This window comes from Lepidochelys olivacea (genome assembly GCF_965140295.1).
Source record: "Lepidochelys olivacea isolate rLepOli2 genome assembly, chromosome: 11".
In the NCBI taxonomy this organism is placed as follows: Eukaryota; Metazoa; Chordata; order Testudines; family Cheloniidae; genus Lepidochelys; species Lepidochelys olivacea.
In genome coordinates, this window is record NC_140421.1 from 12,609,989 (window position 1) to 12,627,461 (window position 17,473).

General features: G+C 43.3%; 1 protein-coding gene across 6 annotated transcripts in view; it reads left to right on the forward strand.

Moving 5' to 3' along the window:
• The window catches only part of KALRN (kalirin RhoGEF kinase), a 765,876-nt gene that overhangs the window by 676,602 nt on the left and 71,801 nt on the right, over nucleotides 1–17,473 (forward strand). For 3 of the 6 annotated variants that reach the window (XM_084643219.1, XM_084643220.1, XM_084643223.1), the window contains 4 exons: nucleotides 122–217; nucleotides 1,994–2,124; nucleotides 13,430–13,496; nucleotides 14,764–14,867. In XM_084643219.1, the coding sequence (XP_084499345.1) occupies nucleotides 122–217; nucleotides 1,994–2,124; nucleotides 13,430–13,496; nucleotides 14,764–14,867 (398 nt within the window). The remainder of the gene's footprint in view (nucleotides 1–121; nucleotides 218–1,993; nucleotides 2,125–13,429; nucleotides 13,497–14,763; nucleotides 14,868–17,473) is intronic. The other 3 variants (XM_084643221.1, XM_084643222.1, XM_084643224.1) reach the window with 1 other exon arrangement.

Genomic DNA, 17,473 nt, shown 5'->3' on the forward strand with positions numbered 1-17,473 from the left:
ACGCCCATGTTCTTCCTGCTTGAGTCCCAAACATTACCTCACTGATTGCTGGTTTGGTCACTTTCCTAACCCCTTCTCATCCTGCTAACCTGCTTTTCCTTTGCAAACTGGTGTCTTGCAGTCCTCCTCTTTGCTAGCTGCTCGTCAGAGCTCCTCTGATGTCCCAACTGCTGCGGATCTTGTCAGTGCAATAGAAAAGTTGGTCAAAAGTAAGCTGGTAAGTGTAGTGTCCTGGAAATTATGTACAGAATAGGCATAACTTGTCTCTGTAGCATGAGTTCAACTGTCTGCCTTATTTCCTTGCTCCTTTGCACCTGCTGAATTTTTATTAACCTTTAGGCTCTCCAGTTCAGTGTAGAAGTTCTAACAATTGTTACGCCACAACTAAAATTAAATGCAGTTGCAAGCTTCTGTGCAGATGTTGCAACAAAGTCCGTTAAATTTTCAAAGCATTGTATAGCCTTTGAATTGTATGATACCCATGAATTTCATATATTAGTGTATAAGAGCCATTCATCAGAACAGACATAAACATTTGGATTATATTAAAGGCAAGGCCTTATTCATCATATGGTAATTTTTTTTTACCATGGGAGTTTAGCTATGAAGCAGCTGTCAATTATTTCTTGACCTAAGTCTCTCTGAAAATTTTAATGAATCTGCATTCCTCCTAAATAGCGAAATTGTTTAACTTCTTAATGTGTAATAGATGGTGCTTTAATTTCAATAAGGTTCATCAAAACTATCACTTCCTCTTCTGCTATTTTAAAAAAGAAATCTCATCAGTTTTGTTCTCATCTCTACCATGGTGGAAGCACCACAAATCCTCTGGTTTTAGTCTATTCTAGAATTTACTGTAATGCGTTTGCAATTTTCAATCTTCTTTCTACTGGGCAGTTGCATATAGTGTGGAAGAGATGATTTTGGCTTCCTTTAATTGTTGCTTGAAACAATCCTCTATAGGGTAAAACATCCCTGGGCCTGTAAACTTGGGCAAATGCTACAGCTTAAACAAGTTTTGCTCAATGAAAAAGTCAGTTGAGGCAGACCTATGTTGAATCTGAAAGTTCATTTTCTTGCACTCATTTTAAGGGTGAGGAGAATAAGAAAACAAGCGGTGCTGGAATTCCTACGAATCTGTGGAACCAGCTTTATCTGGTAAAGTGATTCCACAGTAGAAGTAGTAATTTTGGTTTTGGTGCTTTATCAGTCTGAGATTTCAGCACACAGGGGTAGTATCTGGTTGGGGAAAGTGTTGTCCTCAGGGTTGTATGCTCTTGGATGAGGGCTAAGTTGAGCATTTGAAGGAAACAGATATTTCAGAATGAAATAGGCTTGTTGTGACTGGAGAAGCAGGACACTAGAAAAGAAGGGGAACTTCTAGAAATTTCACAGCTACCAAAAAGGTTTAAATTACAGTGAGACTGATAAATGTAAAAAGTGTGTATATTAACTCTGTTAGAGGTTTTCATAGCAGGATATCTAGTCTCCCTCCCCCTCCGCCCCCACTTATTGAACTCAGTAATATTTAATGGGTTTCAGACCAATGTTTCAGTTTTTGTATGTTCCTTTTCTGGAAGGTATCTTCATTTAATCTTCCATAGAACATCGTTATATATGCTTGTAGCCTAATTCTATCTGATTTTGGAGGGCAATGGGATTTTTCTCTTTGCAGATTGCTCTGAATAATTTGAGATGTTTGTTTTTTAGCATAACCAACATTTTCATCCTGTGCTTAATGGTGTATGCCTTCTGCTGTGCTGCAGTGAATCAGACTGTAGGTTTCAGGTTGTTTTTTTCTATATCCACTTGAAATATAACCAAACTGGTTTCAACTAAATATCTGAGGTGGGACAGTGGGGGACATAACTGAACATCAATCTGTTTTTAGTTTCCCCTACTCACAATTGCCGAGGCGACTATTGCAACAGAAGGTAACTCTAGCGTTGTAGCTCAAGGATAACGTTTGTTCTATAATCCTTTGGTTTTTTAGACCCTAGAAGGAGGAACTTATCGAGGAAGCTTAAAAGATGGCACTGGGTGTTTAAATGAAGGGCTGACGCCTTCAACTCCCCCAAGAAACCTTGAAGAGGAACAAAAAGCCAAAGCAATGAGAGGCAGGATGTAAGTTATCTAGCTGCTTTTTATTTCTCAAATACACCCTGTAGAAGTGTGCACAGCTATAAATTAGGGAACACTGCTCTGGCAAAGGATACACAAGACTGGTAGTCTAAAGTCTAGATTTCTAGTCTCTCTGCTTGTCTGGTTTTCTCAGGCTATTAAAAAAAATCAGAGATCGATGCCTTTTTCTGTACTGTGGGGAAGAGGGGAAAATGGTGCATCTTTATCATGGGATAGCTAAACTTACCAGTAAGTACCATTATCAATCCTGCTGTAAAATCGTAGTAGAGACAAGGCTCTGTAGGTAAACTAGGCAAGGTGAAACCCGGGGCAGCGCAGTAAAATATTAACCTCCCTTCAGGTAAAAACTTCAGGGACCTTGTCTCAGCTAGGATTTTACAGCGAGATAACTATTGCACAGTACTTAATCTCATGAGAAGTGGAATCCCCTTTTTTAGCATTGACATCAAAGCCTTATTCTGTAAAGCTGCTGTATACATGCTGACAGGGTGGTGGCTAGTTTAGATAGATCTTCATTTTTCTTTATACAGTACCAGAAATGTGCCTTGATTTACAGACAAAAGAGAACACTCCTGCCCTGACCGCGCTTATCTAAATTAAAGCATGCCTTACAGTATGTTTATCACGAGGCAAGGATGAGAGAGATAGTGAGGATTGGGGAAGGGAAGTAAAGGGTTATAACAATAAGATCATGTGGTTGCTTCGATTATGAAACCTTGCAGCATGAACACTATTAACATCTCTCTTTAGACTTTGAGGGGAAAAGCTAGGATGCATAGACCTCATGGAAGTGTTCAAGGGGTGAGTCAGTGGAGGAATAGCAGACTGGTTTGGGAAAGGTTCTAGGCATGGAAAGGAAACCAGGCAGGGGGAAGGTGTAGCCGAGAGGCTAGCAAGAGCAAAGTAGCATAGGGCTTTGAAAGATGGTATGAGTCCTTTGAATTTGATGCAGAAGCCAGAGAAGCAATTTGGTGAGGAGCTTGATGTATTCATCATAGCGGACAAAGTGTGACTTTTTTTCAGATGCATTTTTTCAATGGACTAGAGAGGCAGGTTGGAGATCAGCACCCAGCTTTACCTGTAGAGAACTCCTCTGGTATATAAACTGTTATCTTTTTCTGAAGATTGCCCCAATATGGCACATACTTGGTTTCAGTATCTGTCTGATTAATGAATTACTAGTTTACCATTGCAAGTTTTATTCTTCTCTTTTCACTATAGAGAAACTTACCACTTTGTACATATCTATACATGTGACTTTCTGAAATGCAGAAAGCTCTGGCAGCTGTACACTACATATATTTTGTGTCTATTTCAGTCCAAATAATTCCTATTATTCCAGGATGTTTAAAAACAGCTGCTAGTGGCTTTCAAGATCAGTCAGCTTTTCTGTGGTCTGTATGTGGTGCCATTTTGTTTCTTGTTTTTAATAACCTATTAAGGAGCTCAAATTCAAACTCAAATTATGACCCTTATTTCTTAGTAAACAAACAATATATTACCACCTATGGATAGGATTTTACAAGTAATCTTCTGTGTGGACACATGTATGTGTCCTTTTACCTTTAATCTCTGTGCTGTGAGCCCCTTGTGACGGGTTCCCTTGGGGCACCACCTAGAACTGGGGTACCCCTGGGCTCCCTTTTACACTGCACCACTTTGACAAGCTACAAAGCCTTCCAGCTTACAAATACATACAGGTAGGGACACACCCAGGTGCAGTTACAAGCAGACTTTGTCCAGCCCCTGCATGGGAAAGCTACTCCCAGCTCCTTAGGCACTCATCCCTGCTGATATATAAACCCAAAATTATACTGTCTTGTGCTCTACAGCGTAAGCTCATAAAATTTGCCCCCTCTCTCAATGTGGAGGGGAATATGCAACACCCTTTTGCCCCTGAGTTCTGATAAAGCAAAACTAAGTTAATTTTAAATTTTTTATAGTTGTTAACAAGTGATGACAAACGTATAAAAGCAGATTACCTAGCAAATAAACAAAAAATGCAAACTAAACTTTGTATCCAATCTAAGTATATTAATAGCAGATTTTCACCCTAAGAGGAGATATAAGCAGGCTGCAAATTAAGGGGCAAGCTTCACTTGCTTTACAGTTTGAAATCCCCTGTGATCTAGACAGAAAGTATCTGGCCTAGTGGGTGTTACCCAGGTGTAACTACATTTGAAATACAGATATAGTCAATATTCATAACTTTGGATACAAAAATGATACATGCATACAAATAAGATAATCATTCTGCAAATCATAACCTCTTCAATGATCTCTCACCTGACTTACCTTGCATAAAATACATTATCAATGTTCCCTTTAATTTTTTACATCCCTGTGCAGAATGAATTTTATGTGCACCAATATGGAGTGGTGTGTGGTAGGAGTGGGTTTGAGGGGTTTGGCGTGTGTGTGGTGGGGAGGAGGTGCTCAGGGCTGGAGCAGAAGGTTAGGATAGAGGGGGTCTGGGCTCTGGGGTGGGACTGGGGATGAGGGGTTCAGGGCACAGGAGGGGGCTCAGGGCTGGGGCAGAGGATTGGGGTGTAGGAAGGGGGAGGGCGGGGGGGGTGCACCTGGGGATGAGGGGTTTGGGGTACAGGCTGCCCCAGCTCTGTGATGGGGAGAGAGGACAGACACACAGAGCCCTCTCTCACTGTAGCAGCTATGGGGCTGGGGCCGGGGGAGATGTGCCTCTCCCTGCCAGCAGCAGCTCGGGAACCCCATCCCTCAATTCTCTATCCCTGGACCACTAAGGTACCAAATTCTGCTGGGCCAGAAAAGGCCATCCTTACATGGCGGTAACTGCTACTGGCGGGAAAACATGCCAGTTGCAGTTTGTATCCACACACTAGCAGCAGCTCCAAGGGAGCGGCAGCTCTCCCTGCTGGCAGCTGTGCACACCCCAATTTGCTCCTCTCCTTTCCAGGCCCCTGTGGCTGCATACCTGAACAACCTTTTATAGCCTGCTGTGCAGCCGTGCAGCTTCGAGGGAACTTAGCTTATAATGTCAACATCCTATCACTGTGAAAAATATGGGCTGTGGTGTCATATCCCTATTCCAGCAGATATTGCTGAATTATTTCCACCAGATTAAAGGGATATTTTCTGATTGCTGTGATACATGAGAGTAAATTTGCAGGAGTTGTCAATATGTAGGAATACTTATGTTTTTTTTTAAAGTGAGGGAATGGTCCACATCCACTTGACATTTCCCCCGCACTCCTTCCAATACCATGTAGAAGAAAATACCTTCTATAACGGAAAAATGCATGTAATATGCCTGTATTCCCCACGATTACATCATTGTAAATGACTTCATTTTTGCTAACCTACAGTAAACACCGGTAAAGGAACTTGTTCTCTGGCAGCGTCCCTCTTCTTCTTCTTTTTTTTTTTTTAAATGTATAATTTGGAAGTAGTAATTACATGTCATACATGGTAAAACAATTGATATAAGTATCAAGTGACATTTGAACACAAATGTCTGTTTCAAATGATGGGGCGGGGGAAAAGCCATGTGGTCTTCTATAGCTGTGAGTGAATGTAATTTAAGCAGTGTAGATGCTGAACTAAGCTCCTGAAGCAAGAGTAAATGTACCATTTTGCTTTGTATCTCTGCGTTGGCAAAACTGATCCTGCACCTTTGTTCATCAGAGGTTGTTACAATTTATCCTGAAGGATGCTTAAATTCTAGCCCTCAGACCTATGAACACTGGAGCATGGCCACCATTGGTGTTCTGTGATTTTGATCTCATGGACACTTAATGCCAGATTCTGCCTCATATTAACCTAAGTGTAGATGGAGAGGAGAAATGTTCTTGAGAACAGGGAGCAATTCTTCCCTCAACACCCAGCATTCCTGGATAGCAACAGGACAGGAGTCCTACCTAGTGGTAAGTGCAGGGTTCCCCTCTCAGCTAGTAAATCTGTTGGTATATCCATGGCGAAGGAGGTGTAGCATATTCCTTACAGGGACATGTAGGTCAGCCAGGGGAACAGAAGCATAGGGCATATGCTTGCCCAGGGACACATGCTGCTGCTTTGTAAAGGAGCAGCAGTTTGCCCAGCATGTATTTTACACAAGTATGGAACTTGGCAGAGTGGCTCTTGGAACTCATGAGCAGCTGGCCTTTCCACTGCCGCTCCATGGCTCCTACCCAAAGGGGCTGGATTTTGCTGTTAAATAAACAAGAAGCTGCATGACCTCTTCTACAGAAAGTTTCCTTTCTGCTTTGCCTAAACAAGATGAATGAGTGCGACCAACACTGCCGTCACACTATATGACAATCTCCATATGTCTCACAGGTTTTCTGTACCTCACACATAACTATGGAATTGTCTTTAATGTTTCGTCTTAGTTCATGATGTTTTTGTAGGCAGGGAAGTTTTTCCACATGAAATGGCACATGGTGGCGTCATTGCTATTTCATCTCATAGTTTGTCTGTAGAGTTTAATCGTACAGAATACCAACAACCGTTCTCTGTTCTGAGACATGAGCTCAGAATGCCTTCACCCACCGGTTAAGTCTGTCTCACAGTATCGCTTCGGTTAGCGCTTAATCTTATCAAATAATTTTGGGTTTTTTACCAGTCACCAAACATGTCTTTTCTTATCTTCAGAATTCTCACTAGCCCATGTGATCTTTTTCCTCTTCAGAATGCCTGTGTTTTCTGTTTCAGTCTTTACAAGGGCTTCCGTATAGCACAGTATTGTCTACAGAGCTGTCATTTCAAGTGGGTCACTGTTGATTGAGGTATACATGTGACACTAGGCATGAAAGCATTCCCCTATCTTGTTAGTCTCATCATTGCATTATTGAATTTGAACTTGGATGGAATTTAGTTCATAGTGCTAAATTGTTTCTGTGTAATTGAGAGGGACACTATCTGTAGAAAGACAGGTAGAACTCTCTTGAAATTGTCATGTAGAGAACAGTACGTGACTAATCAGTTTGACTGATATGAGTTTGTGTGCATTGAAGCTTCCTCTACCCAGGATTACTGGCTTTGAAATGAGCATAAAGCCTTTGACTGCCACACCTGCATTATTTACTATAAGATCAGTCCTTTGGAAAGGAAATGGGATTCATTCTCCTAGCATTGAATCTCAAGAAGTGAAATTTAAAGCCAGTTCCTTTAAGATGGAATAAATGAACTTTACTCATGGGAGGGCTTGCTAGGGGAACAAAATACTCCTCTTCCACAAGGCTATAAAGTACTTGAACAGAGATTCTATGGCTACTGCTGTATCTCTTCTATGCACCCTCTCATGTGTGGAGTTGGGGGTCCTTTGGACAAGGGTCTAGTTCTTTTTGTGGTGCACATACCTTCTTCTTAGATATGAATGCAACTAGCACACTGGAGCTGGAATGGTTTGTTTTTGTTGTGCAGCCATACCCATTGGGTTGATGCACACACCTTGTGTCTCCTCATTGCCCTTCCTGAGACTATATAAGGGCAGCACCACTCAGTCCCCTTCAGTTCCTTCTCACTGCCCATGGCCTGAGCTGGTGCTACCTGTGAAGTTTGCCTCACTTTTTTTCTGCAGTTAGCTCTGTACCTTCCTTGTTAATAGTTAGCAGTTGGTACCCAGTAGATAAGTGTGTCTTCATTTTAATTAAAATTTAGTTCAGTACTAGGCATTGGTGACATGCAGAGCTTTCTGGGCTTTAAGTACTACCCATCCTCCACTCCAGTACAGGGCATGTTAGCAGTACCAATGCTGGTCCCAGCTAAGAAATTGAATGGCACCTTGGACCTGATACTATCTTGGCTCTGGCGAACACTATGCAGACTTCAGCTCAGTCCTCCGTTCTGCTGCCTGTTTAGGATCCTACAGCCTCTTTACTGGAACATGTATCAGCATGGGCGCCAACTACAGATTATTCCTTGGCGCGGACTGTGAGATCTTTGGTGTACGATGACAACCATCATCTCAGCATGTTTACAGTGCCAAAGACAAGGCCTGCTCCGGTACCTACCTTGGTGCCTGCGTTGGGCTATGGAAGTTGGTCACCCAGTAGCCCAATCAGGTTTGGCGCTTTCAATTTCTATGGACTGTTCACGTGACGATCTGGTTTGGAGTCATCCAGCACGTCGACTAACTGTAATTAGGAGGGGACAGTGAAGTCCTCTGGACCAACTCTATAAGGAGAACATTGGTAGTAAGAGCATCTGAAAAAGCACAGACAGATTGTCATGGCCTAGCACCGACTGGTCACCATGTCTTCTGCTCTTCTGTAATGGCTGAATCCCTGGAGTGTTTATTTCCCTCTGGCAGGACTCACTGAACCTGTCAAGGGGAAGGTCACTAGGCCATCCAGCAAGGCCGCTTTCAGAGCTGTCTAGGTTGAAAGCACATGCAGATATTGTTCCCCTTGAGCAGCCAGTGCTATGAGGGCACCCATTGTAGGAGGAGCAAATTCCTTTTCCCCCCACTCATCCCCCTAGGAGGATCACTTTGCTCCAGTTCACCTGTCCCTCTCCTCATAGGTGCCAACTTCCTCTGTTCCTTGGGGGTGCTCGATCCCCGCTTCGCATTAGGCCCTGTTCCTACTCCACCCCATCCGCCAAGCCCCATCTCACTCCATTTCTTCCTCTCCCCGCTCCTCCCCCTCGCCCTCAGTACCTCCTGCATGCCACTGGACAGTTAATCCACAGTGTGTGGGAGGCATGGGGAGGGAGGGGCAGGAGCTTATCAGCAGCGCCGCTAGGGATGGAAGGCACTGATCCATGCGGCTGCCAGTAAGTGAGCACCCGCTACCTTTTTTCTGTGGATGCTTCAGCCCTGAAGCGCCCCTGGAGTCTGCACTTATGCCTTTCCTCACCTGAAAACCTGATGATGCCATACTCCTCTTCTCTGGTCCCTGAGGACTTTAAGCTCTCAAGACCTGCTGAGGAGAATGGAAGCAGTTTTAAGCATAGAAGTTGAGCTTGTACAAGAGAAACACACAAAACTGGTATTCATTCTCCAGTTGTCTGCCCCTGGAAGGGGTAGCCCTCTCGATTTAATGACACTCTCTTCTAGATCTAGCAAAGACTTTATGGCACATGCCAGCTTTTTTAGGTCCCACAGCTGAGCTCACAGACAAACATTATCATATCCTGTTGGAAGACTTTGCATGCTTTTTCTTCTCTTCCTGCTCCAAATTCCTTGGTGGCTACAGCTGCCAATGAGAGATCGTGTCCAGGAAGACTTAAATCAACCCCCAGTGAAAAAGGGCCAAATTGTTCGGGAGAAAAATGTATTCCACATCCTCTCTCCAGATGCACATAGCAAACCAGCAGATACCGTTACCATCCCTGTTTACAAAGTTGTATTTGGCTATGTCTAGGTTTACTGACAAACTTCTGGAGGAATCACAGAAGGAGTTCAGAGCTTTCCTTGAAGGCTGCATCATAGGCAAAACATCCCCCCGCCCCCAGTCTGTATTTGATACACTGGACACTTTTTAGGATAATGGCCTCTGCAATAGCAGTGAGGAAAACCTTATGGTTGCAGAACTCAGACATAGCCCCAGACACTCAACAAACTATAGTTTTGATGGACTTTTTGTTTTTGTTTTCAGAGAAGACCAATGAGACTTTACATTCATTTAAGGGCTCTCTGGGTACCCTTTTTGGCTCCTTAGGGGTCTATGCTTGAGCACCCAAGTGGTGTGAATACAGACCACATCAACAGGAGTATCAACACGAGTGTTAGAGGCAGTTTATGTACCCATCAAGTTAGAACGAGTTTTCAAGACAGAAGTGCACATCACAGAAGACCCTCAAGCTCCACAACACAGCACACTCCTCTTCAGTCATTCTTGGGGGTAGCAGCCTATTTGACCTCTTCCTTGAGGACAGCAATACTGTAATCAGCAATCTTCCTATGATTTCCCCTCCCTCCATGTGTGGATGGATTGTCCCACTTCCTCAATGCTTGGGAAGCTATAACAATGGACGACTGGTGAGACGGAAATATTCTATCCAATTCCTCTCCAATCACCCTTCTTACCCTGTCCCTTTTCAGGGACCAAACTCATGAGTCAATGCTCTGTCAAGAAGTTCAGATTCTGCTCTCTCTATGGGCTATAGAAGAAGTTCCCACATCCACATCAGGGAAAGGGGTTTTACTCATTATATTTTCTGATCCCTGAAGTCCAAGGTGGATCTCCACTCCATACTGGATCCTTGAAATTTCCACAAGTTAATCAAGCACATAAGATTTTGCATGGTCTCTCTAGTGTCAATCACTCACTGCCATCTAGGACAGACTGGTTTGCTGCCCTTGATCTCCAGGATGCCTACTGCCTGTGACTTGGTGGAATTGTCACATGGAGGTTCCAGAGATTCGCAGTAGCAGGTCAACACTATTGATACACAATACTTCCCTTTGGCCTGTCATTCTTGTATGTATTCACCATGTTCCTGGTGGTGGTGATCTCTTTGAGGAAGAAGGGAATTCCCCTCTTCTCATATTTGGACAATTAGATGGTGCAGGGCAAATCCAAACAGCATGTTCAGTTCATCGTCCATTTCTTGATTTGTCTGAGCCTCATGCTGCATAAAGGCAAATCCAGATTAGGGCCATATTTTCTATGTGGGGACTATTTGATTCTACAAGCTCGATGACATTCCTCCCTCACTATAGGTTTCAGGCCATTCACCACCTGTGCCTGTCCCTTGGATCACATCCCACCACATGGTCTGGGCATGTCTGAGACCACTGAGCCTTATGTGATCCGACATATGCCGGCTGCATGTGTGCTCCCTTCAAACTTGGCTAAAGCTAGTCTATCAACTGAACAGACACCCTTAGACAAGTTGATCCAGGTACCTCTGGTGCTCCTGTGTTCCCTGGAGTGGTGGATGAATCAAGTGTGTGGGGAGGGAGTGCGGTGGGGGGAGGTACACTTTTTTTCTCTCCTTCCGCTTCCATTCAAGACAGTCGTTTGTCTCTTTCTGATAGGTTGAGGTGCATATCTTGAGTGGCTGCAAATCCATGCTTTATGGATGGAGCATGAAGTGACTCTTCATATCACGGTTCTCAGACTGGGAAATTTCACAGGGCTTGCCACACGTTTCTCCCTTGCATCAAGGGCTTGTCATTCTGGATACTACATGACGATACAACTGCAATGTACTACGTAAACTGACAGGGAGTGGCACAATCTGATCAGCTTTGTCAGGAAGCTTTGGTTCTTTTTGCATCAGGAAAGGTGTTCCTCTCATTGCCACTGACTGACTTGGCTCCCAGATTTGGCTGCTTATCCCCTCAGCAGGAGATTATGCCCAAATCGCAGGAGATTCCCTCGAACAATGTTTTCAAGGCCCTTTTCCAAATGTGGGTGTTCCAACAGTCCTCTTGTTCGCAATAAAGGACAACTAGAAATGGTGTCAATTTTGTTCTCAAGTGGATCTCCATTCAATCTCCCTATTCAGTACCTTTCTTCTTAGATAGGGGACTAGATTTCATGTATGCATTCCTCCCCATCCTACTCCTCCCCCAGAATATACTCAAATAGAAAAAGGGTCATGACCAATCTGGCATGATAGGAATCATCTTGGCAACACTGTGCTAGTTCTCTAATCTTCACAGCCTCTCAACTCTGCCCCTATTCATGGATCTGCCATCCCAGCAACATGGACAGATTTTGCACCCAGATCCCAGCAAACTGCACTTCACAACATGGATGTTAGGTTTTTTTTTTTCTGCTTGACCTAATCACTTAAGTGGCAGTTCAAGAAATGTTGCTTAATAGGAAACAATCCACTAGACCCACCAATGTGGCGAAATGGAAGCATTTTTTCTGTATAGTCCAATCTCCATGGAATACAACCACAGAGGCTAAGATTCAGGACATTGTAGAGTACCTGTTGCACCTTAAATCCTCAGGTCTTACGCTAAGCAACCTGAGGTTTCAGTTAGCAGTGATATCAGCTATCCATCCCCCTAGCCAGGTGACATCTCCTCCTCTCCAACTTTGGCTCTCAGCCCCATAATTTCTAGATTTTTTTTTTTAAGGGGTTGTTTGGCTTTCCTCCTGTTAAAGATACAGTACCTCTTTGGGACCTCCAACATTGTGTTGGCTGTTTTGATGTGTTCTCCATTTGAGCTTTGGCAACCTGTTCTAGTCCCCATCTGTCAGACATCCTTCCCAATGACTATTCTATTGCCCAGAAGAGTGGCAGGGCCTCCTTATGTGCTGCTTCTCTGCGCCCTCCCCACCCCCGCCCCCCCAGGATAAAGTAGCTTTGAGGCCACATCCAAAACATTTTATATGTAGTATTGACATTTCATTTAAACAAGACAATATACTTCCCAATTTTTTTCCTGAAGCTGCATTCAATGAATGTCTGCATACTCTAGATGTAAGGTGAATATTGGTGTTCTATCTAGATGGGACCAAACACTTCAAGCTATTGCCTTGTCCTTTTCATTTCTTATGCTGACAGGATGAGAGGTCAAGCTGTTACAGTGCATGTAATCTCCAGGTGGATTACTACTTCCTATATTATGACTGTCGGCCCACTCTACAGAGCTCAAGCTACTTCAGCGACTTTTCTAAAGGATGTCCCTATGCTGGACATTTGTAGGACTGCTGCATGGTCCTTTGTGCACACCTTCACTCAGTCAGTACTATGTAGTTACAACTGCTTCAGGATCGGTGCTAACTTGAGGAAAGCTATATTGGTTTCTCTATCTAAATAGACTCAGAGCCCCCTCCTGTGGGTACTGTTTTAGATACCTACGTAGAATACATGTGTGCAACCTCTTCTTGAACAACAGTTTAGAATTAATAACTGCTTTTGTTTGGTGTTTTTGTGTTTTGTTTTTGTTTTTGTTCTGTATAATCAGACCAACTGACTGTCTCTACCCAAGGATTAAAAAAAAAACCCTGGTGAGAAGGATTTCCACTACCTGTGGAACAGATGAAGAATGTTCTGAACTGACATGGTTAAGTTTTCATCAGACAGTAGCTATTGAGCCATGAAGTCATAGGTGCTGGAACTAGGAGTGCTGGGGGTATAGCAGCACCCCTTGGTTTAAAGTAGTTTCCATTATGTACAGGTTTACAGTTTGGTTCAATGGCTTTCAGCACCCCCGCTATAAAAAATTGTTTTAGAACCTATGCATGAAACTGAGTTGAGGGAGAACTAGGTCATGTGAACTGGAATAAGGATGTAGTCTTTGGTTAGAAACTGTGTGTGTGTGTGTGTGGGGAGGGGGGGAGAGAGAGAGAGATGGAGAGGCAGTAACTTGTATTGAGAAATGATGCAGCTGTTTTTTATCTAGGTTTGTCTTAAATGAGCTGGTGCAGACTGAGAAAGACTACGTCAAAGACTTGGGAATCGTGGTAGAGGTGAGTTTAAAAAGTCAATTTAATACCTTTAAACTCTGGTTGTAATTGCTCAGATCAGCAAAAGGATGTCTTCCTAACTGGATACTGTGCTAAAAAGTGCCTAAAGTAAATGTTTCTAAATACTAAATTTAAAACCTACAATGAAGTGTGCAAAGGCTTATCTTGGCTGACTTGTTTCTCTTGGGTTGTGATACATGAGATCCTTTCAGCTGTAGTATAGTCTTCCAGGTGATGAAGAATAGATTTTTCTTCTTGCACTTCTTGTATTCTCCTGTTGCTATTAGACAGAGATCCTACCTGAAACTGGAACTGATTAATAATGGCACTCTCTTTATTTAGAGAAGGGCCCAAACCAAAGTTCCAAATTTGAACACCTCTAAAAATTGGTATCTTGATCCAAACTTCATCTCAGGCCCATATGTAGCAGCTGAGTTATTTGTTTGTAACACTCTTTGGGATGAAAGGAACTATATCAGTTTCAAAAGTGTCCATTAATTTTGGATGCTTCAAGTTTTGAGTGCCCCATTGATACATAGAGGTTTTCAGCACATACAACACCAGTTGCTCCAAGGTGAGGACCAAAAAACAAAGGCACTGAAAACTTGTGACCTCTAGGAAAATCTTTTGCTTTTTTCAAACTTATTAGCTCAGTGAGTGCTGCCAACCAATTTAGTGGTGGCTTTCAAAGGCTTCCAAGCTTTTAGAACTCATGTGTTCTCCTACTCAGATAATGAAGTGTGAGGTAAACGTAAACCGACATTTGTAATGCTACAAAGACTCAAATAGGATTTCTCATGCCTTCTGAGCATTCCATTTCTGACTCTCCCTAAATTTACTACATGATTTTGTGCACCCAAGAAGTACTTTTTTTTTCTTTTCTTTTTTTTTTTGATAAATGAGTCTTATCTGTGCCGAGTTTGGCTTCTTGCACTTATCAGGGAATCCAAGAATTTTGGACAAACCACTTATGTAACTTTTAATTGTACTTGTCCCTTTAGTGACATTACAGTAGATTTGTACAACCTTTATGAGAAATTACAGAATAAATCCCTTTATAGCTTTTTCTTTTACGGCAAGTGTGTAATTTTAAAATATAAGATGGGTGTCTGGTTTTAAACTGCATAACATGTGTTTTAAGTACCTGGTTTTCTTCTAAAGAAAAAGATTCTACCAGTTATGGCATGTAACTTGTGCTTGTCCTGAAAAATGAAATTATTATTATTATTCAGCTGGGCCATTAGTTAATCACTGATCTTTCATACTACAGGGCTTCATGAAGAGAATAGAAGAAAAAGGGGTTACTGAAGATATGAAAGGGAAAGACAAGATTGTATTTGGCAATATCCACCAGATTTATGACTGGCACAAGGAGTAAGTTGGATTTTTAGATATCTTTGACAACTGTACTTCTCCAAAGGGGAGAGAATTGGAAATCAGGGTGCCTGGGTTCTATACCTGTCTCTACTACCAAATTTACTTTGAATGGACTTTGTGCAAGTCATTGAGGCCCAAACTTGCAAGCTTTATTTGGGTCCCAAATAAAAATGGTATGATTTTCAGAGGTGCTGCGAAGTACCCTCCACTCCCCTGGACTTCAGCGGGTACTAGCACTTCAGAAAACAATGGCAGCTTTTTATTTAGGTTGTAAAATGTGGTTTTAATCCTGATGCTGGAGGTTCCTGATGTTGACACTGTGGTGTCATTGGATGGTAGGCGTATAAAATAAAAATGGGCTCAAGGTAACTTTCACTCAAAGAATCTGACTGGGCTTAATTTAAGAATGTTTGATACTGGGACTTGTGGATGCTCAATACCTCCAAAAATCAGCCCATGCAATGTGTCCCACTAAAACAAGATTCAGACTGGAATTCAGAAACAGGCTAACCTGGATATGGATGTGGAAGGAATGGTGCACGTATGTGAAAAGAGAAAACAGTACATGGAAAAGCTGCATCAGTCCATGTTTCCTAATCTGACGTAGGAGTTGGGTCAAACACAAGAAAGCTTTGGAATTTGCGGATGATACTAAACTGGGAGGAGTGGTAGATACGCTGGAGGGGAGGGATAGGATACAGAAGGACCTAGACAAATTGGAGGATTGGGCCAAAAGAAATCTGATGAGGTTCAATAAGGATAAGTGCAGGGTCCTGCACTTAGGACGGAAGAACCCAATGCACAGCTACAGACTAGGGACCGAATGGCTAGGCAGCAGTTCTGCGGAAAAGGACCTAGGGGTGACAGTGGACGAGAAGCTGTATATGAGTCAGCAGTGTGCCCTTGTTGCCAAGAAGGCCAATGGCATTTTGGGATGTATAAGTAGGGGCATAGCGAGCAGATCGAGGGACGTGATCGTTCCCCTCTATTCGACATTGGTGAGGCCTCATCTGGAGTACTGTGTCCAGTTTTGGGCCCCACACTTCAAGAAGGATGTGGATAAATTGGAGAGAGTCCAGCGAAGGGCAACAAAAATGATTAGGGGACTGGAACACATGACTTATGAGGAGAGGCTGAGGGAGCTGGGATTGTTTAGCCTGCAGAAGAGAAGAATGATGGGGGATTTGATAGCTGCTTTCAACTACCTGAAAGGGGGTTCCAAAGAGGATGGCTCTAGACTGTTCTCAATGGTAGCAGATGGCAGAACGAGGAGTAATGGTCTCAAGTTGCAGTGGGGGAGGTTTAGATTGGATATTAGGAAAAACTTTTTCACTAAGAGGGTGGTGAAACACTGGAATGCGTTACCTAGGGAGGTGGTAGAATCTCCTTCCTTAGAGGTTTTTAAGGTCAGGCTTGACAAAGCCCTGGCTGGGATGATTTAACTGGGAATTGGTCCTGCTTTGAGCAGGGGGTTGGACTAGATGACCTTCTGGGGTCCCTTCCAACCCTGATATTCTGTGGTTCCTCAGGGTGGGGATGTGTTGTTGGACACTAGCTCCCAGAAATCTGCCCAAGATAAATGCTTATTTCAAGTCCCAGAAGTAGGTTGTTTACAATGTAACACTGTGAGCAGCATCTTGCTTTTAACCTTGAGCAGCAACTATTGCTGCTTTTTAACCATACGAGAACAATAGTCCCATTGACTCTGAAGTGCATTTCAACTCTGGCATTCATAAACATTCAGCAGCTACAGCTCACTGCTGCAGAGCTTGCCTTAACTGAATTGAGTTTCAACAAATTCTTTTTTTTTTAATTAAATGTTGCAAGGTGCCTGATTAGAGGAATAAATGTCTGAATTCAATAGTCAAGTGTTACCCAGACTTTCTAAGTAAGGTCAGATTTCCTCTAGATCTTCTGTATTGAAAATCCCATATTGACGCAAATGGACTTAGAGTTAATGCTATCTTGTGCCAGCCTCACAGGGCAGGGATATGCACTTCAAAAATTCCATTACAATAAGAAATCAATAGAACTATAGATAAACTAGAAATCATTAACAGAAATCTCTCTCCATCTTTTAACACAGGGTTGGGCAAACTATGGCCCGCAGGCCAGATCCGGCCCGTCAGGGCTTTCAGTCTGGCCCATGGGATTGCCAGCCCCATGATGCAGCGTGGCTAAAGCAGGCTCCCTGGTCCCATGCCGCTCCTGGAAGTGGCTGGCACCATGTCCCTGCGGCCGCTGGAGAAGGGGGGCAGAGAGCTTCATGCTCTGCCCTCGCCTGCAGGCACCGCCCCCCGCAACTCCCATTGGCCAGGAACAGGGAACCACGGACAATGGCAGCTTCAGGGTCATCCTTCAGGATAGGTTGTAGATCCTTAATAATGCGTTGGAGGGGTTTTAGTTGGGGGCTGAAGGTGACGGCTAGTAGCGTTCTGTTGTTTTCTTTGTTAGGCCTGTCCTGTAGTAAGTGACTTACCAGCAGGAGAGTGGGTCTGTGGGGGGGGGAACCTGGATTTGTGCTGGAAATGGCCCAACTTGATTATCATACACATTGTAAGGAGAGTGATCACTTTAGATAAGCTATTACCAGCAGGAGAGTG